The 27,376-nt window shown below is 32.5% G+C and overlaps 3 protein-coding genes and 1 pseudogene across 6 annotated transcripts; all 4 read right to left on the reverse strand.

The window, feature by feature from the left end:
- Positions 1–235: 235 nt before the first annotated feature.
- On the reverse strand, positions 236–9,012 carry LOC146953209 (uncharacterized). 3 transcript variants are annotated; one of them, XM_085708390.1, is made up of 16 exons: positions 8,842–9,012; positions 8,540–8,647; positions 8,159–8,326; positions 7,331–7,440; positions 7,094–7,173; positions 6,794–6,878; positions 6,452–6,670; positions 5,701–5,760; positions 3,903–3,982; positions 3,354–3,673; positions 3,178–3,269; positions 2,959–3,088; positions 1,417–2,609; positions 1,045–1,337; positions 772–957; positions 236–668 (listed from the first exon to the last, which is right to left on the reverse strand). In XM_085708390.1, exons 4-16 carry the CDS (start codon positions 7,409–7,411, stop codon positions 533–535), a joined length of 2,955 nt encoding a protein of 984 aa, XP_085564516.1. In that variant the 5' UTR covers positions 7,412–7,440; positions 8,159–8,326; positions 8,540–8,647; positions 8,842–9,012; the 3' UTR covers positions 236–532. The 3 variants fall into 3 exon arrangements, with proteins under 3 accessions (XP_085564516.1, XP_085564511.1, XP_085564509.1); XM_085708385.1 differs by having other exon boundaries at positions 772–954; positions 7,331–7,630; XM_085708383.1 differs by having other exon boundaries at positions 7,331–7,630.
- A 2,442-nt stretch (positions 9,013–11,454) lies between these two features.
- Positions 11,455–14,496, reverse strand: LOC146953210 (elongation factor). The gene is made up of 6 exons (XM_085708400.1): positions 14,127–14,496; positions 13,161–13,275; positions 12,858–13,069; positions 12,740–12,767; positions 11,892–12,000; positions 11,455–11,772 (listed from the first exon to the last, which is right to left on the reverse strand). The coding sequence occupies exons 1-6, from the start codon at positions 14,391–14,393 to the stop codon at positions 11,664–11,666; spliced, it is 840 nt and encodes a 279-aa protein (XP_085564526.1). The 5' UTR covers positions 14,394–14,496; the 3' UTR covers positions 11,455–11,663.
- Positions 14,497–18,431: 3,935 nt separating this feature from the next.
- Positions 18,432–23,697, reverse strand: LOC146953211 (ChaC-like family protein). Its single transcript, XM_085708372.1, has 8 exons — positions 23,455–23,697; positions 23,284–23,360; positions 21,716–21,769; positions 20,154–20,210; positions 19,996–20,036; positions 19,839–19,910; positions 18,867–18,946; positions 18,432–18,791 (listed from the first exon to the last, which is right to left on the reverse strand). The coding sequence occupies exons 1-8, from the start codon at positions 23,561–23,563 to the stop codon at positions 18,724–18,726; spliced, it is 558 nt and encodes a 185-aa protein (XP_085564498.1). The 5' UTR covers positions 23,564–23,697; the 3' UTR covers positions 18,432–18,723.
- A 2,848-nt stretch (positions 23,698–26,545) lies between these two features.
- LOC146953212 (putative calcium-binding protein CML44 pseudogene) lies at positions 26,546–27,279 on the reverse strand (annotated as a pseudogene). The gene has a single exon (XR_015008441.1). The product of XR_015008441.1 is annotated as a putative calcium-binding protein CML44 pseudogene (transcript).
- Positions 27,280–27,376: the final 97 nt, after the last annotated feature.

The raw sequence follows: 27,376 nt of genomic DNA on the forward strand, positions 1-27,376 counted from the left end.
CCCAGACTGTTTAATTTCACTTAATCGCATAGTTTAGAATCAAATGAAATTTCTATTTCAAACCAAATCCCAAACAGTGAATATTCCTACATGGAAAAATTCAGTGGTTGAAACTATCAAAACGGCGTGACAAACCCGTCCAAATTAAAGACTTGAAGATCCTGTTCGACAAACAAAGCAACATTCTAAGATCACAGTTTTGCTGCACAAACACAAGGAAGCTGACATACAACTCTAGTGAAAGAAAATAAGATTATTTTAAAAATGATAGTTTACAAAATAATGAATCGTTTTCACTATTTCTACTTCTTATTCAAATTCTATCTTATTCGAATCCTATTGCTGCTCTATTTAATTTACAATCCCGACCCATGATGATCATAATAATCACAGGGAAAATAAACTATATGAGCCTAGTCCTATGCCAATCATCAACAATGTCAAAGCTTCTTGTGTATGTAACTAAATAACTAAAATATGTTAAAGAATGAATGGCCCTATTATCAAATGAAATCTAAGCTACAATGTTTAATCATGTACAGTTGATTTCCATGTTAGCAGCATACTGTGAAGATATCTTCCTGTACAAATCACCTTCACAAACCAATGATATATCTTCAGGAGACAACACCATTTTACCTCTGCTCAAATAATGTTCAGCGTTCCGCCTGCATTAAAACATTAAGAAAATCATTTAAGAGTTTTCTGGTTAACTTTTTCAATCATTCAAAAGACTGAAAACAGCTTAATTTGCTTCGCACACATACGTACCTTCCTTTCCTCATCTTTTTAACACCTTGTGAAATGCGGAAATCCTCTGAAATTGAAATTTGGCGCAGTGACGAAAGAAGTTCACTGAATGCAATGTCTTTAATTGCCGTTGTTGATGATCTTGCAGGAACAATGGATCGGATCACGTTGAACAGAGATGTTCTGCTTTCGTTGTATTGCATGCTGCTAAATTGAGGCAGATATTCAGAAATAATGAAGAAAAAAAATTAAGAAAGACAGCGCAAAAAATGAAAGCCATGTCTATTTATATACCTCTTATCGTTTCTTCGGTCGTTCACCTCTAAAATCTCTTTACTATAGCTACTCATGGTTTTGGTGTGGTCCTGTCTGGATAACTTCCCCAAAGCCATAATATTTGTAGTAGAAGCCAACATCTCTGAAGTTATGTCTACCCTGTCCTCAAAACCCAATTTCGATCCCGCTTCTGCTATATGCTTGGCATAAAAGCAAAAACCATGCACAGCAACAGTTGACATCATCATTTGCTCATCATACCAACTAAATGTGTCTTCATCAGACAGGGAAGTTGGAGATTCCATAATACCCTGCATGTTCAGCATATTATCGTCACGAGAGTAAAGGTACAATACGATTGAAGAAAAACAATTTTATCAAGGAACTTACACATTGTTTTTGTTGGTGATTGCGAAACAACAAGTCAGCCTCTGAAATTAGATTGCTTAGCCCGCTAGCAAGCTTAACAACTTTGATAGCACCTATCTGTTCTGAGCTGGCATGCTGTTTCAAATCTGTTCGAAGTTTCCTCCACACATTTTGCACTGTATCGATCTCCATAGATGGACTAGAATCAACAAATTTTGACTCCAACTTAAAATCAGAGTGACTGCACTCATCCATCGGGTTATACACAGTTGCGATTTCCATGCTGTCATCACAAAAATCTGGTGCTATTGCTCTTGGAGAAGATTTGGGAATTTCAGTAGTCACCAACAAATCTGGACCTTGAGGCACTTTGGCCAAGCGCTGACAAACGCTGAAAGAGAATGGTCTCAACTCATTACTCAGAGAAACATCTACCGGACAAGCAAGATGGCCGCTAGAAGACACAACTGTAGACTCTGTTTCTGTTCTGTTTTGAAATGCAGTCTCGGAAACAAATCTTGATTCTGGAAACCAGGACATATCAAGTGGTTTATGTGTGTTGTTTAAACATGCATCATTATTTGTTTCTAAATATTTATACTGTTCCACCTCTGAATCTTCCAAACCAGAATGCAGTAGCTCACCAAAAGACGTACTGGCATAGCTTTGATTCAATAGAAAGTTAAAGGAAGAATCAGCGTTGCCTTCAAGGGACTGTCTCTTGTCAGCTTCGTCATGAACGTCTACGGAATGTCTATTATTTGGATCCTTATCCATAGCATCAGTGGACATCACTACAAATTTACTTTGGTCCTTTTGCCAAGAGGATGTTACTGAGGGTCCAGAACAACTCTTTTGCCAAGAGGATGTTACTGAGGGTCCAGAACAACTATATAACTCAGAGATAGCACTATATTGACTTTCAAACTCACCGCGGTCTGGAATAGATCTAATCGTCTTCATGAACTCTAAATAATCATCCCCCATACACGGAACATCTAAGTTATTTTCCTTCTCATTGATGCAAGGCTCTTCCTTAACTAACCCTTCCCAGCTTGAGTTGTTTTCCATTGTAGTTATTGACTTGGCAACTTCGTTCTCAATTAGTTTGGATAACTCTGAGGGGAAACTCCAGGGTATCATCTTTTGTAGTATCTTATGACCAGCCTCAAGATCAAAAGGAAGTGAGCCATATAATGTCTGCACTTTCTTGTCTGGACAGTAAGAAAATAAATCACAAGTTTCACCAAGCCATTCCATTGGGGAAAAGATAAATGGGAATTGTAAATTATATTACGTAAGAGAACAATCAAAGTACACAGTAACAATCCAAAAGTTGAAGAGTTATGGTTTCCTTGTATGTCATATAAATGCATATTCGCAATATAGTTCTAAACATAAACCACAACATTTTGTTGGCCGTCGTTAAAAAAAAAAAATAACAATTTGAAGATAGGGAATATATCTAATAGAATATATTTCAATCAAATAATCAGAAGATTTATCGAATATATGGTTATCAATTAAACAATATCTTCATCTTAAAAGGGTATGCTGTGTCACCTTTGCTATATTTTTTATTCTGGAACCAGAACTGAAGATGCAGAATGGTTTTACGAATATCTCTGTCACAAGACTGGATAAACTTCTCAAGTAAAAGAGGTTCGGCGTTGACTTCTTCTGTGGCGCAAACCTGCAGGTTGTCCACAGAAGACATAAATTTCACTTTCAATCTTTCCATTTTCCCTTCTTTTAAGGGGTTAGAGATCCTAAAGCACATACCGTTAACAAGTGACGAAGCAACTCATCTGGCAATGGCAATGAGAAAGAAACATGTAGTCTACAAAAGTTATTTGGCAGACCAGCCTTTTTACCTAATTTAAAAAAATGAACACGTTAATACATTGATCGAAGCTATATGTTGAGCAGTAATGCACTATTGAAATATGCAAACTCACTGTTGCTGGTCAATATAATTGGTCCTTTTGCTGTTTCGGCAATGTGTTGTATGGCAGCAATACATCCACGATCTTCAGGAAAAAGGATGTCCACATCCTCAACTAAAATTAAAGTTTGAACAACATCAGATGTAAGTGTATTATCAATGGCATGCAACTTCTGAGACGTTCCACCAGGACCATGAGCTCCATCATCGGATAGGGTTATCATTTCAATCACATCATGATCCATCTCTTTAGCTTCTTTAACATTAGGCGAAGCTGGAGCTTGGAGCAATTTCACAGTTTTCTTCTGTGAACTCACAGTGTGTTCCACTAAACTGAGATATAGAGCATATAAATTATGTTAGCACAGTATCGTGATAGAAGTGCTTCTTAAAACAACTAACTTGATTATATTAAAATAAAATTGAATTAAGGAAGAAGGTCTCTTTCTCAGTGGAAAATGAATACCAGAACCAGTCCAGCCAACATTAAAAGCTTATTGCTTAAGATTTAAGACATCTATGGACTTCAAAAACACTTGGTAATGCTTAGCTCTTAACAAACCTTTTGACACATTGTGATCCAAGAGCATCTCCAAAATACTGCTTGACAGCAGTCGCATTTCGACAATCCGATGTATTGAGCTGTTGACAATAGAGATAACCTTTAATAGTTATGGCCAAATTGATAACTGAAATTACAGAGATAACCTTTAATAGTTATGGCCAAATTGATAACTGAAATTACAGTTTCGTAAAAACAGAGAAAGGAATTTTTTTAGCAACTTAACGATATTTTTTAGAAAGAATGCTCATAGGAATGCCAAGACGCACGCCACATCATTTTTCAATATACTTCCTATTGAGGATCAGGCAGTAAAATGCCAAAAAAGTAATGATTTCCAACACTGCTATACTGATGTTTATAGGAAAGGAGACAACAGGGTTATTAAGAAAGTAAGTGATGGATCCTTAGGGTATGACTCTTGATACTCCTAACTCCACAAAAGCACTTTCTGCACTTTTAGAGGGTCTGAGTTTTCTCTGCACTCAAAGTTGAAAACAAAGTGGTTGAAGTAGAATCAGTTTTTGTCTGCATGGAGGAGGCAGAGCTTACAACAACAACAACAACCAAGCCTTATCCCTTTAAGTGGGGTGGGCTATATGGATCACACAACGTCATAATGTTCTATCATAAACCATATTTTTATCCAGCTCATTAATCTCTAGATCTTTCTTAATAGTTTCTTTTATTGTTTTCCTACGTCTTCCTCTGCCTCTAGTGATTTGACTACCCTCCATCTTATCTACCCTCCTTACTTCAAAATCTACAGGTCTTCTCTCTACATGCCCAAACCACCTAATCCTAGTTTTCACCATCTTAAAATGATAATAATATGGATACCCTGAAAACAGTGAAAGCCTGCTTCTTAATGAATTAAGGCAGAATATAAGCAACACAGGATGTTCAGTCAATGTGTTTTGACATTAATAGCAACTTACTACAACTAGGAGCGAAAGAGCATTCTCAATAAGTGCTGAGCTTGGTGAAACTTATAGGTTAGACTTCCAATTTTCAGAAAGGACAAGGATAATTTTGAAGTTGATGAAGGTCTACTTAAGGATGATCTAAAGGAAAAAAGCCACAAAATGGTCAGTGCAGGAAGAGTGTCCTAACTCTGATTGTAGCTTGCAAGTTGCAAGGAGTGAAAGTGCTTTCTTAACAACAAATTGCCAATGTTAACAATATTTTAAGTTTGGATTGTTAAGATTTCAAATAGGATTCTCTTCTAAAAGGTCATTCTTTTGACGCTGTTTCTGAAAAGGAAATTCTTGATTGTCCAAATATTTAAACAATGAAATCTTTTGGTCAGAGTGAGAAGGTTTTGGATGAGAAGTTATTTCTAGTTAGGCTTTAGTAAATGCAAATCATTTATGTGTCACTTCTTGATTCAATTGGAAGATGTTGATTAGTCCCTTATGCAAGGTGGTAAAGGTGTCGTTTTAGCTAAATACCTAAGTATGAGGGTAAAAAAGATAACTTGGCGATTAGCATATCAGCAGTAATTTGTGGGCGAGTAAACGGATTAGAAACTTTAGTTAGATCCTTTTGCACGTCTATGTATACTTCATATTAGGCAAGAAACGGCGTAAACTCTGAAATATAGAAAAGGCAAGCTTAGCACTATGTCAAAATGTGTCCCAATTTGGCTAATTAATTCCTATGCATGCTTGACCATATATATGCTTTTAAAAAATTGACTATTTGGGATTTATAGGTGCATGAGATCAATGAATATTATTGTGACAAATGAATCAGTTGAAAGCATAAATAACCAAAACATATTTATAAATAAAGATACCTCTAAAACCTCAAACCCTTGTTCTTGGGCACAAGCATAGACAGCTGCAGACTTGCCACTCTGCAATATGACAGACTCATGCTTCAGCAACCAATATGAAGTTATGAACAAGTGTATACACAGAAAACATGAATCTGGGAGCACATAGAGTGATAATTTTCTGAATTTTCAACAAATACGTTCTACATAGCCATGGCAAGAAACTTTAAAAGGGCAAAAATGGGAAATTTTAGATTTTATACAAAAACAGTACCTTCAGAATACCAAGATTCAAGACTTACAGAATTTTCATGGACAGCTATTATGCATAATTGAGCAGAGGAGCAACTATGTTACACTAATTCATGCCAAGAAAATTTTAGAAAGCACAAGCGGAAAATTTTGGACTTCATACGCTTATTTCATTAAAATCAAAATACCAAGAAAACAAAGATAATTGTCCAGTGTATTATCACTAGAAACCCAATTAAATTACTGAAATTTTCTGAATATTTGATGATCATACATAGTTAAATGGAGGAGGTAACCCAATACTCAAAAGCACAACGGAAGACATGGGTGTTTTAGAAATTTTATTTAAAAATCAAATTAATAAAATACAGCTATTTCAATCAAATGATTCTTAAAGTGCAGAAGGTTCAAAGAGTTCAATCCTGAAATGGTTATATAATCATGACATTAATAGCACAACAGCAAAATTATATATCCATCGAGTGTATGTCACAGTTGTGACAGATATAATTCTACATACCCCAACTGGTCCTGTAATTAAAAGAACATTCTTCAGGGAACCCTCCTCGCTAACATCTTTTGAAGCATAGTCACAATCAGGACAGTTATAATCACCATCACCATCTGGTATGTCAGTTTGATCCTTGTTAGAGGAATCCTTTCTGTTTTGATAACGTCTTTCATGCCAATGATGTAACCAGTCACGCAAGAAATTCAGGGATGCATCATTACCGCATACCTAAATAATTATCATAAAACAAGAAAAGTATGGTTCAGGAAGTATGAAAATTTAAAATAAAAATATGCAACTTCAGATTTTACTTTTTAGAAAAGAATATGCTGTGAACTAGAAATGTCAGACCTCTGAGGCTTTTGTTGGTTTGTACTTGCGTATCCATAAGCTGCTCTCAGCCTTATCTTCACAACTTTGGCAGAAAGAACTCATTCTGCAATATGATACAAGGGAAAACCTCACTATCAGGAAATAAATTTGCTAGCTAATTTTTGCACGGGGATTTAAAAAGTTATTATAGTCTTATTAGAAAAACAAGCAAGGAAAATACAGCCATTGTCTTTTAAATGATCAATATATCCCATTGCTACACTACCAAGGGAAACTGAGTGAAATTAGTCAGGTCGGTGACATAATTGAATGTTGTACCTACTCGGTGGCTCAGCATCTGATTTTCTGGTATTGCATGCTTGCCCTGATACAGTACTGCCTTCATCCACCTCCAAGTCCTGGTAATAATTTTTGGAAACAACAACAACAAATCATTGACACAAAGCTGAGGTATACTTCCCCCTCTAAACTAGTTTCCATGATTACCAACAGTTGTGCAAAGGGGGAAGGTTACTACGAGCATTTGTTAATTAGATTATACAACAAATTACATACCACTTTAGCATCTTCCGGCTTTAAAGGGCATGTTTCTATCTCATTGGCTAGAGCTGAGTTTTCTGGTAACATTTGCATCATGTGTTCTGACTGTGTAGGTAGTGTATCATCTGAATAAGACAAGGCATTCTGAGAAATGGATGTGCTTGAGGATTTTACACCACTAAGAAAGTTATCAAAATTTAAGGGTTCAACAGAACCCTCCATAACAGAAAATTTTGAACTTTCTGGACTACAATCTACAATGGTGGTATTTCCCAAAAATGTCCAATCACTCCAGTCAAGAGATGAAGTATCATCCTGCATTAGCAAATTTTATGGCTAACTCAAACAAAAGTAAAATAACAGAATTTAAAACCAATAAAGTGGGTGAGCTCTCACTTAAAGGGTAGAATAAGGAATCTCAACCGTGTTTGTTATGCATGTACATGTAGATATAACATCATCAACTTATGAAGCACGGACACTCCTCGAATTAGGCGTGTCCCGGTGTCAGACACGTGGTTGTGTCCGACACCAACACAACACTGACACATATAATTACACTGAATTATGTGATTTTCTCAAATTACTAGCGGTGTTGGCGTGTCAGTGTCCATGTCGTGTCCGGTGTCCGTATCCGTGCTTCATACATCAATTGATATTCTCATCAACAAATGTGATTCCTAACATTCCTAACTTTACCTTCTAAAGCAAATTGTTTACTTAACACACACACAAACTCAAAACCCCATTACAAAAGGTATGCATATAGACATTAAACACCTAACCTTATCTCAAATCAAGCTACCACATTAAATCATAGAAAGAACTGTCATAGTAGCATACCGTAATATCTTCAAATACATGAATAGGACCACAGTTAGTTCTTCCACTCTCCCTCTTAGCAGCAGACAAACTGCTTTCAGAATCACCCGAATCCTTAAATTTCTTTTCCACCTTACACAACGAAAAAAACGGATGCATTTGTCGTCCCGCAAACATCCTCGAATTTTCCTAATCCAATTAGAGATAAAAGAAACTCATTAAAACTACACATCACATCATACATAAGCAACAAATAAACCCAACTTACACAAACTCACAGTCATAACTCATAATAAATGTTTCAAGTTCAGCGACGTAAACCCTTATAAATATTTTCGCAAAACACAAATCCCCGAAAAAGTCTATTTTTTTAACCAAAACTCCGATGAATCGAACACTAACCTCAGCTGACAATTTCGCCTCCAACCGCAGATCAATTTTCCGAGCCACGTCAGGCGAACCAGTTCCCTTAACTCCATTAACCGACCCGTTTTTCTTCGGCGTATTATTCTGCATACAGTAATAACAAACACATCACAAAACCCTCAATTACACAATTCTCTTTCCAACTCTCAAAATTCAATTCACACTCTCACTGATCAATACAACAGTGAATTACACTAATTAACCACATTACAGCTAAAATTAACAGCATAACAACAACAAAAACACAGTAATAATAACAATTGTGTTGATTAAATTACCCTGGAGGTTTTTTTCCGAGGAGTGGATTTTGAAGGGGATTTTCTCTTCTTGAAGGTGTTTTCCGGAGTGCATGATCCTTGTTGTTGTTGTTCAGCTACTGGTTTCTGATTCGGTGAATTGAGATCAGTTGGGTTGTTCATGGTGTGAGGAATTAGGGTTCAATTTGGGGTGGAATTGAGAAATTGGGGTTTTTGATATATATTGGGATTTGGGAGGGTAACGGAAAACGGTAACGCAGTTAGCTACTTAGGACAAAATCTATTATATTAAATTAAACATTTAAAAAAAGTAAAAACATGTTAGATACTCATCATTATTTAGGAGTAATCAATCATCATATCCTTAAACGTGTCTTGTCAAAAAAAAGACATAACCTTAAATGTGTCAGTAAAATGATACACCTATGATTAAACTAACTGATGAAAACCGTTAAAAAAACTTATTCATGAAGTAAAAATGTTTGGTTAAAAAAAAATTGAGAGGTGGTCAAAAAATTATTAAAATTAATTGAATTTTGACTTGTAATCATTTTACAACTGTCTTCAATATAATTATAAAAATTTATTTATTTATTTATTTATTGACAAAATTATAAAAATTTATTGTTTCATGATATTTTAATGTCAAAATCTAAGAGCCATTGTTGTCAAAATCCCGACTTAAATCCTAAAATCCAGGATTTTGCGACTTTTTTCACCTTCAACGACTTAAATCCATAGTAGAATCCTAAACTAGGCAAAATCCTACAATTTTGTTTGCGATTTTACGATTTCTTATAAACTAAGTCATTTATGACTATATATCATTTATAACATATATTTAGTATTATTATTTTTAGGTAAAATCCATCGATTTTGATTGCGATTTTACAATTTCCTATATCGATTCTACAAAAGTCCTTGAGTAAAATCCTTCGATTTTGATTGCGATTTTACGAGTCCCGATTTTGCTATTCCCTTTCGACCTGAAGTAAAGTCCCGATTTCGACAACCTTGCTAAGAGCATACTCCTAGAGGTTGAAAAATACCGAATCTTTACTGATGCAAGAGACATTGTGTCAGAAACATGTGGACATTTACGTTTGAAAGGCAACCAGAAATTTGTCACCGTTCCACTGCAAAGCTACGATGGTTTTAGAATAATTTTTTTTTTTTGAAGGACAAAATAAAAATATATATAAAGTACAAATAACACATATTTGTCATATTATGATTGATTATTGTGGATTTAGTGGAACCCATTTTAGAGTTTTAGATGAGTGGTAGTATGGATATATAAAAAATGTAGTTGAGTGATTTAAATAATTGGAAAGTATGAAGTAATATAATGTATGTGTGACCCATTTATACCACTCATATTGGTGGCATGAATGCAGATGCTTTAACAAGTAAGTTAACACTTTTTAGCGGAAGATATAGCATACATGGACTAGTAAGTTAACACATTTTCAGTTTTTACGATAACCATTATTTTATTGGTAGTGGAAGTTGTGTTCTTATTAGTTTAATATACAGTTATATTATTTATTTAAATGTGAGAGTAAGAGAAAAGATGGGAGTCTAATAGCAATGATGAGAGTGAAATAGAATTATTTTTGTCTCGTTACATTGTAACACTGCCAAAAAAAGAGTGAAAAAGAATTGAGGTTTTGATTTGGAGGGAGAAGAAGGAATTGGTGGGGCGATTTTTTTTAAATTTAAAAAAATATTATTTTTCACTTCCCCGAACGCATAGTGATGTCGTGTCGTTAATTGATTGATGATTAGTGGATGCAGGGTTAAAATCGCACAATTATAAAACCAAGAGGGCTAAAAGTACAATTAAACCAAAATCTTTCTGTCCCGGTGAGCATAGCTTAGTTGGTAAGGACAATGCATAATATATGCAAGGTCTGGGGTTCAATCCCTGGACACCAAAAAAAAAAAAACCAAAATCTTTCTCGCACTCTTGGAGAAGGGAATAATGCATGTGCAGATTTTCTTGCAAAGTTTGGTTCTATAAATAATATTAATAGGGGAATTAGTCACTTTAGTCCATGAATGAGAAATGAGTAATCTCATTTCTCATTCATGGACTAAAGTGACTAATTCCCCTATTAATATTATTTATAGAACCAATCCCTGCATGCAGAGAAATTGCAAAACAGTCCCTGAATGTAGACTCTGTTGGTCAATTTCAGGGACTAAAGTGACTAACGAAGTCTACATTCAAGGACTAAATAGACTAACAAAGTCTACATTCAGGGACTATTTTGCAATTTATCTGTATTCAGGGACTAAAGTGCCGACTCCTTTCCTATTCAGAAACTAAAGTGACTAATCCCAATATTAATATGAAGATTTGGAATCACGTCCTGAAGGCTTGAAGACTTTGCTTCAATTTGATGCCTCAAAGATTATGCATCCTCGACCTTAGTCATTTCCCGTTGTTTTTATTTTTCAATTCTTGCTTTTGCATTTGTAACCAAAAAAAAATTTGGCAAAATAAAGCAAAGTGGGCAAAAGACACTTCGCCTTCTCTCTCTAGTTGAGTGTGCCTACTATGTAGTAGGTACCAAGGCTTGAGAAGCTAAGCCTTGCTTATTGTTATTGGGGATGGTCTACCAAAACACGAGCATTAAACCATTCATGAATTAAATTAAATATTTAATACAATTTACAAACGAGACAACAACATAATTGGAATCCAATGCAGGGTTTGTAGCAACAAAAAACAGTGTTATTTACAAATTATTTACAATAGCAATGACTTGTAGGAAGTACTAATTAACAAATTGCTTTCTTCAAACAAGGCACTGCAAGCTCCATGCATTATACATTTGCTATGTTCGTGGAACGCCCATCTTTAGAGCCCTCATCTTGAGAGCGAGTTTACCGCCTGAATGAACACCCTTCGCCGCAACTTTTAACAATGAACGACTTTGGTACAGCCTGTTATAAAAACATTAAATAATTGTAATGAAATTGAATTAAGGCTAAAAAACAGTGAGCTAAATTCAAGTGAAAAACAAATTGAAACAATGACAACAGTTTCAGGGAGAGAGTGTTACCCTGCCAAAGCAAGTCCCCATGTAGACAGTGCATAAAACAACTTTCCAGCATTCCAAATATCTAAAACCCTTTCCAGTTTGCTTGTACCATCAAATGCTTTTGATAGATCTGTCATCAGATAATTTAAAACATGAGATAGAAACATTTTGTATTTAATTTGTCACGATAGCAAAAAGTGCGTAGTTGGACACTTCATTCAAAATCACGTCAATGTGAAAATTGTTGATGGTTGAAAGAACAAAATAACTAGTCTACCGAACAAGCATCAGAAATTGAAAGTATGACAGTGGTTCCCAGCTGCCAAACCCCCATAAATCAGAAATTTTGATATAAAAGACATTAAAGTGTTTGGTTCAAAGGAAAACAGTGAGGACTTGAGAAAGAAGACGAATGCTATTAGGATACAGTAGGGTCGTGTGGTGGCAAAAAATGGAAGGAGTAGAAAATGGGAGCTTAATGCAGTGGTGATTTTAAACCAGACAAGAACAGTATATAAAAATTCTTCCCTTCCCATCATCTCCGTTTCCCCCAAAAAAAACACTCATGTTTAAAAGGAACTTCATCTACAGTAACAGTTCATGCTAAATAATAGTCATCAGTTAACAACTCAATAGTTAAAGTCATATGGTGAATTGATTAAACAAATTATAATAAATTAATAATTGCAATAAACAGGAGTTTCACCCATCCAGCATAGAAATAATGGATTGTAGAACCTTTAGCAAGTCCATTTGAGCAAGAGCATTTTACAAGGTCAAGATACAATTTTGTATCCTTCTAACAATTTGGGTAAAGAAATGCGAACGGAAAAATCATTCATGATATAGTAATCTGACAGCGAACTTACTTTTCTGTAGTTCCTCTGGTGACAAGTTCTGCATTATAATGAAGCAAACAATGTCAGATGCGACATATCAAATTTATAACAATGCATTTTGGTGTGCGAATCAAGTTAGTGTGTATACCCGAGCTTTTGGGTTTGACATAATGCATCTTGCCATAAAGTTGGCAACTCCATCAACCACATGTTCCTCACTGATGATCAGGTAACTTTCATCATCAATTCCACTACATTCCTCAAAATTAATCGGATCTGTCTCATCAGCAACCCAAACCCACCAACTGGGTTCTTTCGAGTCGACATTTATTAAAATATCAGCGGATTGATAATCAACCTCTATCAAATACCAACAAAAAACACAAAAGAACAAATTGTCAAATATCGCATACAAGGAAGCCATAAACAGCAGAGAAGTTTAACTAAATACCAGTAGCCTCCTTAAAAGGAAATTGATTTCCACCACTAGCCGTTTCCTCTTGTAGAACCTTGAGTCGAGTCAAGTACTCATCAGACCTCACTGTAGCAGCTAATCGCACGTGCAACTACAACCAAATAGCAACCAAAACAAATGATTAAAATAGAAACCATACCACTAAGTTGGAAGGATATGCATTGTCATCGTAAGCTAGTTTCACAAACATCCAATAAAAATCTATTATTTTGTCATGCCACCCAGTTTTTACCAACTGCATTTTAAAATTAATGGTACAGTACGACATGAAAACATGCAAGGTTTTTCCATTAAATGGCAATGCAAATATAATTTACATTATATGCCATTAAACTCTAATTTAAGTAAATAACACCCAAAACTCAATGCTCCTAAACTAATCAATAACCCTTTTGGAATGAAAATAGATCCTATTTTGTAAATATAGGTGAGAAACAATATTGCATAACATGAAACAACAGCAACAACAAAGCATTATCCCACTAAGTGGGGTCGGCCACATATCAAACAATACCATAACATCGTATCATATATCATCGCTATCCAGCTCATTAATCTCAAGATCTTTTTTAACAGTTTTTCTTATGGTTTTTCTAAATCTTCCTCTGTCTCTGGTAAGTAATAGTACTCGTCATCTGATCTACTCTCATTAGTACATAATGTTCTTCTCTCTACATACACAAACCTCCTAAGTCGGGTTTCAACCATCTTTTCAAACAATATTGCATAACACTATTACCAATCATTACAAAGCAACAAATCCAACATCATTCAATTAACAAAATAGTTTCTTATCTTTTTTTTTTTCCATAATTTGTCAGCACCCAATTAAAAAATCACATTTTTTTAGAACCATGTTTTATTTAATCAATTTTTAATCAAAAAAAAAAAATGAAACAAAAAATTATAAAAATAAAGAGAATAGGGTATGTGGATATATACATCAGGAGGACAATTATTGATGAATGAATTTGATTCAGAGAGATTATTGAGAAGCTTAAGATTCTGATCAAGCAAATTCCTGAGTCGTCGATTTTCCAATTGAAGAGCCTCAAAATCCTGGTCGGAAGGGCAATTATCGTTATCATCGTGTGTGACGGCAGGATCACGGTGGCGATGGTGGTGGTGGTGGTATTCAACGGCGGACCAAGCGAGGTCGGCGACTTCAAGCACCGTATTTGCAACGTGTACGGCGTTGTGTGGTCGCATGATTTTGAAATTAGGGTTAATGAATCGAATGATTGGTTTGTGAAATCCCTAATTTGATTTCGATTTCGAGGAGGAAACGTTTTGTCGTCGTTTCCGTGTTGTATGCGTAAAATGTTACAGGATATCTACCATTTTTGTTTTTTTGTTTTCGTAAAAAAGAAACAGAAATAAAAAAAAAACAATTATTGGAATATCTCTTTATTATTTATTTTAAAGAAATGGATAAATCACTACCAAAAAAAGAAATGGATAAATAATGATTGAACGGTGGTCATTGATTCAACGCAGTAAACATCAAAGCTTTGAAATATATGTTTTTTAAGATTTTTTTTTTAAAGAATGTTTTTTAAGATATGTAGAATCACAATCTAGTCAATGATTAAATCAGCCTCAATCAATAGCATAGTGCACATACAATAATTTAGGTGTTAAATTTTCGGTTACTATTATAAGCAAAAATCAACATTTAGATCATCTTTATTGAAAAAATATATCATTTATTGAATTAATTTAAAAAGTTGATTTTTACTTATAATAATATAATAATGACGAAAGGGAGTAATAAGGAAATTCGGAAAAATAAAACATTTATTTTAGACGGAAAAACAATCATGTGATTGTTGATAATAGCATTGAGTATGATATAGAGGTTATTCATGTTGAAATTATTGGGAATTTGACTCTGAATTTCAAATCAACCACAAAATAGAGATGTTTGCAATGCAGATATTGAAACCCTTATGATCAAGGTAAAATTGTTGGGAGTAGTGAAGATGATTTAGATTTAGTGAATACTTTCTTTTGAGATGGGCATCAAGAGGAAGTAACAACATATTCACTTCCATTGGGAGGTAGCATTGTACTACTGAGAGACTCTAACTTGTGCAAATGTTATTCATGATATGTAAGTTTTAGGGTTTGTTCCTACAGGGGCACAACAAACTATGAATTTTGTAAGACGATTTACAATGGTATAAAAACTCAACATCCACTTTTTCAATTCCCAACACTTCACATCATTTTCTCTCTCTTCCACCTAATAATTCAACACTCATTCAACTTTTACCTTCTCCAATGGTTTTTCATTCAACACTCTACCACATCACTTTTTATTTCATATTCTTATTTAATTTTATATTTTTGTATTTATGATTACATAAAATTACAATTATTGATTATAATTAAATTAAAATAATAAACACTTAACAATTTATTTTTTAGTTTTTTGTAAAAACAAATTTATTTAAATAATTTATTTATATTTTCTTAACTTAAAATGCAATACAATAAGGGTTATTTCTGTTGAAAATTCGGGAAATTCAAGTGCACCAACACTCGGAAAATTTTCATTCCCCATTGGCATATAACCATTAAACGAGGGTGTTTGAGATGGATATCTCATCATAGATCCATAATATGGATTAAAGTTTGAAACAGAGGATAACTGGTTGAAATTTGATGCAAAACCAAAATTAGGTATGTTTTGAGGACGTTGGTTTGAAAATTGATTTGGATTTTGATAATTGTTGGGATTTTGGTAGCTAAATGGGTAATTAGAAGAATTATGGATGTTGAAATGATTATTATTGGGATCCATTTCACTAACAAGAAGATTAAAACTTCAAAAGAAAAGCTAATAGAAAGATAATAATAATATTAAGATATTGAAAAACTTTTTTTTTTTTTGTGTCCAAATCAAATGAACCAAGTCTCTCAAACATTTATTAAGATGAGATAAATCCAGACAGCCAATCAGGATGCGCCACCTGTCAAACATTATCCTCTCACATGTTCTCTCTCCGCGTCCATGTTCCTTCAATCGCATCGACAGCTCACGCGCTCGTTTTGGCCAATTAAAAAGCGACGTGTGGCAATCCGTGTCTGACAGTTTTTAGAACTCAACATGTTGAATGGTTTCATCTCCTCTTTCCTCCACATCATTTCCCATTCAACTTCAACTCACCATTGCAAGCACTCCAAGTGTTGAATTTGACTTTCAACACCACCATTGCACTTGCTCTAAGTGATTCGTGGGCTAACATTGCTCAAAAAGCAGAGAACATTGATTTGGCTAGAAACACAGGTCATGCATTTCAATTGGTGGTCCCAAAAAAGAAGAAAAACATGAAGCAACAACATGAGGAGAACAAAGGGTTCAAGGATTAGCTTTGCAATCTCAACAAATTTGTTAGGCTGAGCTCAACACAGACTTAATATATTTTGCATACTACAAGGGTTTGATAGCTCAATTGGTTTGATATAAAAGATTAAAGGGTTAATAGTGTTTTTCATCCCTGTAATATAGGTCATTTCCGGTTTTCGCCCCTGTAAAATTTTCGGTTTGATTTGCATCCTTGTAAAACTTTTTTTTCCAGAAAACACCCCTCCCCCGTCCAACTCAGCAAATTCGCTTACGTGGCGCTGATTTGACATTTTTTTTTCATTTTTTATTTTTTTTAAATGGCCAGGTGTAAAAAAAAAATCCACATCAGATTTTATTTTTAAAATATTTGAAAATAAATTTTAAAAAATAAAAAAATCATAAAAATATTCAGTTTCTTTTCCAAAAATTTAAAAAATGGAATTTTTTTTATTAAAAAATTCAGAAAAATATTAAGACTTTTTCTGAAATATAAAAAAAAATAGAAAAATAGTCATATTTGTTTCCAAAAAATTTAAAAATCGAAAAAAATAATTTTAAAAATTAGAAAAAATCAGAAAATATAATCAGATTTTTTTTAAAAAATTAAAAAGATTTTAAAAAATTTTGGAATTTAATTTTCAAAATTACAAAAGAGGTCCGATTTTTTTTCACTGAAGTTTTTTTAAAAATCTGTATACAAATATAGAAAAAATTCAGATTTTTTTCGAAAATTTTATACCACAATTTTAATAAAATATTGGGAAAAAAATCATTTCATTCCACAAATTTTTTTTGCCTAATGATTCTAACAAAAATCCATTTTGGGGCTATAATAAGATTTTTTATTCTCAAATAATATCATAGGGTTTTGCCATCATCGTGGAAAGATTTTATAAGATTTATGATTTCTACCTCCTCTAAGGAAGAGCTTAATTCTAGAAAAAAATGTAATTTCCACGACTTTTGTAAAACCCTCTAAATTTGTATCCAGATTTTTAAAAATTAAATTTTTTTCAGAATTTTTTTTATTTTTTTTCCAGAATTTATGACTTTTTTTTTAATTTTGAAAATTTAATTTTTTTGTATTTTGAAAATTAAATTCCAGAATTTTTTAAAATCATTTTAATTTAAAAAAATCTGATTATATTTTCTGATTTTTTTTATTTCTAAAAAAATATGTTAATAATTTTTTTATAATTTTAAGAATTTTTGAAAAAAAATAGATTTTTTTTCGATTTTTATATGACTATTTTTCTGTTTTTTAATTTTTGGAAAAAATCTTAATATTTTTTCTGAATTTTTTAATAATTATTTTTCATTTTTTAAAATTTTTGGAAAAAAACTGAATATTTTTATGATTTTTTGGATTTTTTTATTTTTTAAAATTTATTTTCAAATATTTTAAAATTAAAATCTGATGTGGAAATAATAAAAAAATAAAAAAATGAAAAATAATGCCAAATCAGCGCCACGTAAGCGAATTTGCTGAGTTTGACTGGGGAGGGGTGTTTTCTGGAAAAAAAAAAGTTTTACAAGGATGCAAATCAAACCGAAAATTTTACAAGGGCGAAAACCGGAAATGACCTATATTACAGGGGTGAAAAACACTATTAACCCAAGATTAAATAAGTTAAAAGTTCTGTCAAATCCTAACAAAGTAGAAAAATACCAACATAACAATAAACATACTAATATTTGTCATTAAAAAAGAAATTTACAATAAATTCAAATGAGTTAGACATGATTTTAGGCATGACATCAAAGTTCAACCAAGAAGCATAGTGTGTGGTTAGATAATATAGAAATGCAAAAACGTACTCAAGCATATGAGAGAAGCAATGGGTTGAAAAAAGTACTCAAGCATATACTAATAACTTATGAAAACAACTTATAGCTAGTATGAAAAAGTTTGACTTTATTTTATCCTTTGTCATGGAAATAACTTAAATCACAAATCACTTATATAATAAGTACTGAAATTGGGTTCTACTTTTGCAATGGTTGGTTATTCTACTCAGCTGCATTAAGTCAGAAACAAGATATTACATGAGAATATTATAGACATGGCTAAAGATAAATATTATCTCCCAACAACATTCTGGAAAGAATTGAAGTTTCCAATGGATTTTAATAATGGATTGTTGAAAAGTCTCAGAATGTCTGTTGCTAATAACACTGATGAAGCGTTCATTGTTCTTCTGAAAGAATACGCCTGACTTCATTTGCAAGATCAATAACATGCTTGTCTTGGCATCCTAAGAGATCAATACAAAATAAAATCAGAGAGAATGATTAAAGTGACATATGAAACTCAAGTTAAAGTTCCTTACCTATTTGAAGGAGAGCCTTTTCAAGCAGGAAAAGATACTCTCTGTTAGGTCCTGTGGGACCTTCAGCTTGAACAATTTGCCTGTAAATGAAAAACAAAGTCAAACTCAAAGGCAATGGGTTCAGTAATGAGTAATTTTCACAGGGCATGCAAATCACAGTTACAACTTACAATACATAAAATATACCTAAAGACTAAAAAGTAGGCAAAATGTTTCAGCAAGATCTTGTAACTAGGTTAGGTAATCTGATCCCTAGACTTTGAAATGCAGCAATCTTCCATCACGTACTATAACCAATGTTTTAAAAATCAGACTAGAGATCAAACCGACGAGATCTCTAGATTATAGTTCAATAAGATCAACCAGGGTTGAACCGGATGATGACAAATAAATAAAAAGTAAAATAGAATTAAAACTGTTATAATAATAAAGAAAAAGTCAAAAAAATAAGAATTGAATGAACTAAAAGCAGGTCAACCCAGTTCAACCAGATTGCAGTATAACAAACAACAAACTAACCATCCATCAAAAAACAAAAAGACAACAAACCAACAAAGCAACCGGACAGTTTCTGGTTCAACCAGCGGAACAGGTCAGTTTGGTCTAGTTTATAAAACATTGATTATAATGCTAATGATTCAAAAGACTAATCGTCACCTTTTAGAACCTCTCTTTTTTTTTTTTTAGGACAAATGTTAGTATGCTACTCTACTTTAATGTTATGTTGTCAGTGAGGATAAAACCCTAACCACCTTATCACTTCACTCCTTAACTCACTCACTCCAACCACCAAGCTAACCTTATATCCCCAGTACCTTGCATATTAAAAGATAACAATGCATAAAAAACTAATTCATAGGCCTCCTGAAGCCAGGACCTCCAAACTAATTATAATAAGGAACGCAAGTAGAGTTTAAGTTTATGCCACAAATTGAGGCTATTATAGTAATACTCGGGATAAAAGATAAATACCTTGCAATATCTTCAACCGATGCAGGACCTAAATAATTAACATTAACTTTCTTGTCTGGGGATGCTATATATCTGTAGAGTGTCCACAATGATCTAATTAGATATGTTCAAAACATACAAAGGGTGAAAAGGTTACGATGTTGTTTCTTTTACTTACACCAATGCCCCAGAAATGGCTGGCGTTGTAGCAGTAAGCTCCTGGAAAAAAGAAAAGAAAAAAAATCAATCTTTATTAGTGGAAAAAGTACTACTATATAGCAGAACGAAATAATGCACCTCCTTTGGTCTCAAAAAAGCTTGGCATGTGACACTTACAGTGAAAACATCGACATATTCCTTCCGATCGTATTGCTTCTCCCGCACTCCCAGATACTATCAGCAATTACACAAAAAAACAACAATGTAAAGCACTGACATACTGGCGTTTGATGAAGAAAGTAAGAAAGACAGTATAATTAACTAGAGGTAAAAATTAGGAAGAACGTGAATTTTCCTTAAGTAGAGATAAAAATTGAAGACTATAATTATAAGTCTCATGGTTGAAGTATCTTGGGATCCGTCATCATATAGAATAACAGGAAAGAAAAATAAAAATTGAGAGATGAAAACAAGGGGTTCAAGGTACATAAAATAAGAGATTGCTCAAGTTATAGTTTGTGATATAAAAGCAACATTTAATCATATAACTATAAGAAATGTGATGTTATACATGACTGAATGTTGTGCAATAAAGTGCCAAAAAGAAATTAAGAATGTTATGATGGATGAGTAGATACTCAAGAAAGACAAAATATATTAAGGAATGAAAGCATTACTGATAATTTAGGTGTAACACTACCACCTATTGTAGAAATGACGATAGATGGTTTTGGTATGTACAGAGAAGTTCTATAGAAACCCCTAGTAAGGAGGATAAATTGGATACATGGTAGTCCAATAGTTAAAATAAAGGGAAAGCAAGGGAAAATTGGATGCAAAGGATTATGTTGTGGACTTGTTGTATCTGAATATAATGATCATCATCATTTAATTACAGAAACAGTATATACCACAACACTCTGTAAGGCTTACAAGGAAAAAATTTCTGCATAAACTAAAAAATATCCTAGTTAAAACAAGTAATTTATATGTTAATCAAATGATAACTTAATGATAGCACACAATATGCCGGTCTCCTTTCGGGTCATATATTTAGCATTAGCTGTTTAAGATGGTACAACTGAACCTAACTTATTTATAGATTAGACAACAAAATTGCACAATCACTACAACAACAACTAAGTTTTATCCCACTAAGTGGAGTTGACTACATGGATCAAACGACACCATAATGTTTTGTCATATATCATATCTCTATCCAACTCATTAATCTCTAAATCTTTCTTAATAGTTTCTTTCATAGTTTTTCTAGGTCTCCCCCTACCTCTAGTGGTCGTATGCTAGGAAGTTGACAGGAAAGGTAAAATTTAGTCGAATCTCTATCACATAAATCAAATACGTTATAATGCAGAATCACCAAGATAACGGAATTTCCTTTTGTATGCTGAGAATTTCATTTTGACAAGTATTGGCCATTGGAGAAAAATGAATAATTATACCCAAGTTTGAACTTTCTTGGGGAACTATGTGCAGGAAGGGAGTATCCAGTGCGGTTTAGCAATGACTAATTTCTATGGGATAATCTATTGTATATAAGGTGAATTCTCCCCTCCCAATCAGGTTTCACCATACACAAGTGCTAAACTTTAAACCCTTGACCGCTAGTTGAAGGTGTCCAAGTTCCTTATGCCTTGGACCAACCAAAACTTGGTAAAAATTTTGAACTTATGTTGAAGCAAACAAATACATTTGATGTAAACACATTATATAAAATATACCGTTAATGCAATTTCTTGATCTTCTTTCTTTGAGATCTTGTAAGCAGCACCCCACTATCTCCTTGCAAAATAGAGTAAGCATCCATTTCAAATATTGATTGCATTCAAAATGATTTTGACTCATAAAAAAATTGCAACTTATATTACAAGATAAATTAGCAGAATAATTAAAAGAGAAAAACAAGAAACAATAAGATTGCCAATGTAATTAAGTGAAAAGGTAAACGTTAAACGTGGAAGCAAGAGTGAAAAAAAATGAAATGCAATTCTACTTTTACAATTATGAAACAATATTTTATTATCCTTAAAACGACTAACTAAAATTCAGCAGCAATTACATTAACTTAACAGAGATTCAATTCAAGAAATGGTAAACAAAACATACATATCAACAAGTTTACGGCCAATTAATAATTTTTCCAATAGCCTACACTGTCCAGATTCCCAACAGTCAAAGATAATCAAGTAGTCACAAGTCAACCTTTTGATCTTAATCAGACAACTCCTAATTCCGACTTTGCAAAGTGAGTTCCAAATCCACAACAGTGTAATGTGACTACAGACAATCCATTTTCCCTATTCTAAGCTAACCTTTTCGCAAAAGATTCAATAAGAAATTATATTGCATAACATCATCAACTTTATGACGCAGCAATTTTTCATCAAACAAACCATATTAAACGTTGCCATTTGCACCAATGTTTTGAAAACCAAATTGGATGGTTTAACTGGTTGAACTGTGAACTGACATTATCTATGGTTTAGTTGTTTGAGCGGTTCAATTGTGATTTTGTCCCGATTGAAACAATTTGAGCAGCTGAACCATGATCTAGAGATCTGGTTATTTCGATCTCCAATATGATTTTTAAAATATTGATTTGCAAATCATAAATTCAAAAGTCATACTAATTTTCTAGGATACACATACTAGAAGATCCACATAAAAAAATTGAATACAACTACATCTAAGGCTTGTTTGGATTGACTTATTTAAACTTATCTACAGACATAAGCACTTGTGAGACTGTTCGGAAGAACTTAATAAAATAGTTAGTGACATTCCCATTATTTATTTTTTCAGCTTATTTTCACAAGCTCTGCAGGATAGCTTATGAAAACAACTTATAGTTTATGTGAAAATTGTTTGACTCTATTTTATCTTTAATTATAAAAATACTTAAAGTCTGTTTGTGCAGTTTTAGTGAAAAACCACTTTTTTAAACAAAATAATCACTTTTAAAAGTTTTCATCTGCTTGTTATAGATTTAAAAGATATAATATATATAATCTGAAAATAAAATCAAAAAATTGTTTCAAATGAGAAGTAGTTTTTCAAAAAAATTCCAGAAAATCATTTTTTTATAACTGATTTTTGTGTCTAGTAATTTTCATTCTGATAAACAAACACAAAACAGCGTTTTTTTTTTTTTTAAATCTCAAAAAATTATCACTAAATTATTGAGTATCAAAATCACATTTTTTTTTATAATCCATAACAAACAGACCCTTAATCAAATTGTTCAAATTAAATATTCATCCCTTGATAATCAGAACATTGAATAACTTACACAAATTTCTCCTTGAGCAGGCTCCAATGTGACAGTTCTACCAGGAAACTCAGGGGTTCCTCTATGATCAGTAGAACCTAAAAACCCATCAAAGAAAAAACCATGAAGATTTTAATGTATTGTTATTGTTATCATCATAAAATAAAAAAAAAGTTGAATTTGAAATAGAACCTTGGTAGAAGACACGTCGAAAACCTTTGATGAAACCAACAACACGTTCATCGTAGTTAAAACCTGCTTTTGAAATCAAAGAACCGTAACCAAATACCCATATTGCCATGTTTGTGGTGATTGGTTATGAAGCACGTTGATAATACAAAGAACACAAGTGAGTGAAAGAAGTTGCCAAATTCTGAGTTTAATTGGAAATTAGAAAATGACCAATCACGTGAAAAATGCAGTCACTCACTCATTGGGAAAATTTAATTTAGCATTTATATTACTTTATCGTTAACCAATGCCCCGGAAATTGGTTAAGGAAGCAAATATAGTAATATTTACATTGAAAGTTGTGTAATTAATGCATTAAAAATTTAAAAAAAATGTATTTTTTACTTACAATTTCTTCTTTTGTCTTCCTTAATCAGTGCCCTGGGGCACTTGTTAACATGATCCATAATATATTTTCAAATTTTCAATTAAATTTAGGGTTAATTATGTTTTTGGTCCCTACAAAATGGCGACCTTGTAAGTTTAGTCCTTACTTAATTTTAATAGCATTTTTAATCCCTACAAAAAATTTCTACACTCAATATTAGTCCTTACTCAATCCAAATTTGTTTAATTTATGCTTAAACTCTTAAGTTTTTCAACAATTTTTTACAGGCGTGTTAAGAACGTTATTAAAAGGTCCTCCGAAAAAAATATCGCAAGAATTTGATTTCTACGTCCATATTTTTGTTACTTATATCTTAAACTTTTGTCATTTTAAAAAATTCATATTTAATTTATTTCATGTTAAAAAATTATAGATTTTAGTAAATGAACCGTTCATAGTGTTCTAAACTTGTATAAAAAGAATCGTTAAAAAATTTAAGAGTTTAAGGATAATTAAACAAAATTTATTTTAGCAGGGACTAAAATTATAAGTAAATTTTTTTTTGTAGGGATTAAAAATGCTATTAAAATTAAGTAAGGACTAAACTTACAAGGTTGCAATTTTGTCGGGACCAAAAACATAATTAACCCTTAAATTTAATACTATTATAAATTTTTCTCATTATTTAGTCAAAACGTAGTAACACACATGTCTATGTGAGGAAAATTTGTAGAGAAGGTTATTTGTTTAAATTTTTTCTGTTCAAATAGTTATTTATCTTTTTATTTGAGACAAGTCTTGTAAATTATAGTACCACAATAAAATTGAATTGAACCACATTTTCAGTCTATGTTCATTACAAAAAGCTTACATAGTCCTTCAAAAAGGAAAATTAGATTTGAATCCAACAAAATAGCAGTTATAATCTTTGGTTCACTAAAATGTACTCCCTCCAGTCCTATTTATAAAAAAAAATTGACTTTTTAAATTCATTGAGTAATTGATGTATCTTGTCTAGAATATAGACCAAATACATCATTTGTACAATGAACCAAAAAAGTCAAATGTTTTTTATAAATAGAACCGCAAGGAGTATATGTACTTTTATAAGGGTGGAACATATTTCATCCGACAATGTTACAGAATTTGGTCAGGTTATTATAGCGCCGGTCTCTATTCTCCTCTTGTTTTGCAAACTTTAAGGTGGAGTTTACTCGGCTGCAATCAAATGTGGTGGCACATGCCATTGCATGTGAAGCCACTTTAGTAGCTAGTCTCACTATTTATTTACAAGCACCTGATTGTATTGCCACTCTTATTTCTAATAAAATGCTATAAGCATCTTTTCCTAAAAAAAAATCAAAGTATTTGTTGAAACTTGACCAAAAAAAAGTATTTGCTGAAACAAAATGAGTTTTGTACAATATCTCTAAAGTTTTGATGATAACAAGATACTAAAAGAACAATTGGATATCCTAGTACATGATCAATTGAGATGGTGTATTCACTTTTCACTATTTTTTATATTTATTAAACTCTTATACTTATTTTTTCTAAGAGATGATCTTCATCTGAATAATCCTGTCATTTGTAACGATCGTATTACATTGTTATAATCATGAATATTTGCTTACATTTTTTTTTTGAGAAATGCTAGGGTCACACCCACTAACACTCTCTTTTAACACATCCAATTAGAATTAGCCATGTGGTTCATTTTCTTATTTCAATTAACCTGAAACCTATTCAACCTGTTTTTAAACATTTTTTTTTAATATTTTAATTTAACAGTTGGACCCAAAAATAGAAGAAGAGAGAGAAGAGGTTAAACCATATTGTCTGCTGTATGGATTATCATTTTTGTTGCCCTGACATACAGTTTTGTCATGTGAATTAATAGAATGTGGGTTGTATGGAGTTAGGGGGTTTATCCCTCTATGGTGGAACCGAAGTGAAATCCAACTTGCGATTTAGGTTAATTACAGGAAAAAATGGAAATTGAAGAAGATCAGTGTTGTTTAATTCAACATCAATTATTTAATTCAGCATCAAAAGAAATCGCCGTGGAGAGAGAATGCCATCCTTTAGAGAGGAAAGAAAAACAAACAGAGATAAAATGGAAATTGAAGAAGACGTTGATGTTTCTCACTACCTCTTCTCTCTCCCTTCTTCAATTTCTCTCTCAAACTGAGAAATTAAAATATTAAAAAAGATCAATAATGTTCAGAAACAAGTTGAATAGGTTTCAGGTTAATTAAAATAAAAAAATGAGACACATGGCTAATTCTAATTGGGTGTGTTAAAAGAGAGTGTTGGTGGGTGTGACCCTAGCATTTCTCTTTTTTTTTTGGGTCTAGATTTTTGCTTACATTTTTAATAACACCTTGGTCTACATAAATACCCAAACTTAGTAAAATTTACTCAATAATACTTTATGATCCATTGATAGGTCCGCAAGTGCATAGAAATATCGATCTTAGGATAAAAGATGTCGAATCCTAGAGAGACTAATGCCAAGTACTGTTACCTATTGTCACGTTGTTCATCTAAGGCGATGCTAATTAGTTTAGTTGCAAAATTGAAAAAATAACTTTGTTTTTAATTAATTTTAATGATGAGAGTCTGGAATATAATTCGCGTCGACCGTTAGTGCTTGCTAAATTGTATTTTATTATTATAACAGAAAAATATTTTCGCTCATAAAATAACAGTACATTTTACGTGTTATCACACATTTAAAGACTTCATTACATATTCTACCAATAAAAAGAGAGAGACTTTATTACATATTCTACCAAAAAAATTACATACTAAATACTAATAGACGGTCATGATGTACGTCAAACTTTTTAAAGGTAAAAATTACACCTTAAAAAAATGTATACTCTTAACTTTAATGACAATATTTTTTTTTCATGATTTAGCAATCCTAAAATCTAAACACGTTGTAGTGTAAGCAACATCATGTTCTTAAATTCCTTGAAATCAAGCTTGCCATCTAAATTAATATCATATGAGTAAATCATTGATCTTGAATCCTTTTCTTCATCCCACATGCCAAGTCTCTTCAACACACATTCCAGCTCTTGACTAGTGATGAATCCATCTCCATCTAAATCAAACACCTTGAAAGCCTTCAATAGATCACTTTCTAATTCTACCTCCTCAACATCATCACCACCATCACCGTTTTTGTGATTCAATATGTAGTCATAAAAGCACAAGAACTCACTCAAGTCTAGACTCTTCTTTCCCACTAGATATTCAAGCTCCTCTATGCTATACTTGAAACCTGTTCTCACTAACAATTGATTCAGCTCCTCAAGGGATAAAATTCCATCACTATTTATGTCTAGTTTCTTAAATATCAGCTCCAATTCATTGCGGGTTAGGGGACACATATTGGCAAGATTCTCCACAGATGCACATGTATAAATACTCATACGTGTAAGGTGTGAATTAATTGCACATAAGATATGTAGGACCACTTAATTATTTTGATGAGATTTTTCACAAAACACTTGTCACATTTTGTTTGGATGCTATACATTCTAT

This window comes from Medicago sativa, chromosome 1 (assembly GCF_051527215.1).
Source record: "Medicago sativa cultivar Bolivia chromosome 1, Bolivia_mono, whole genome shotgun sequence".
NCBI lineage: Eukaryota > Viridiplantae > Streptophyta > Magnoliopsida > Fabales > Fabaceae > Medicago > Medicago sativa.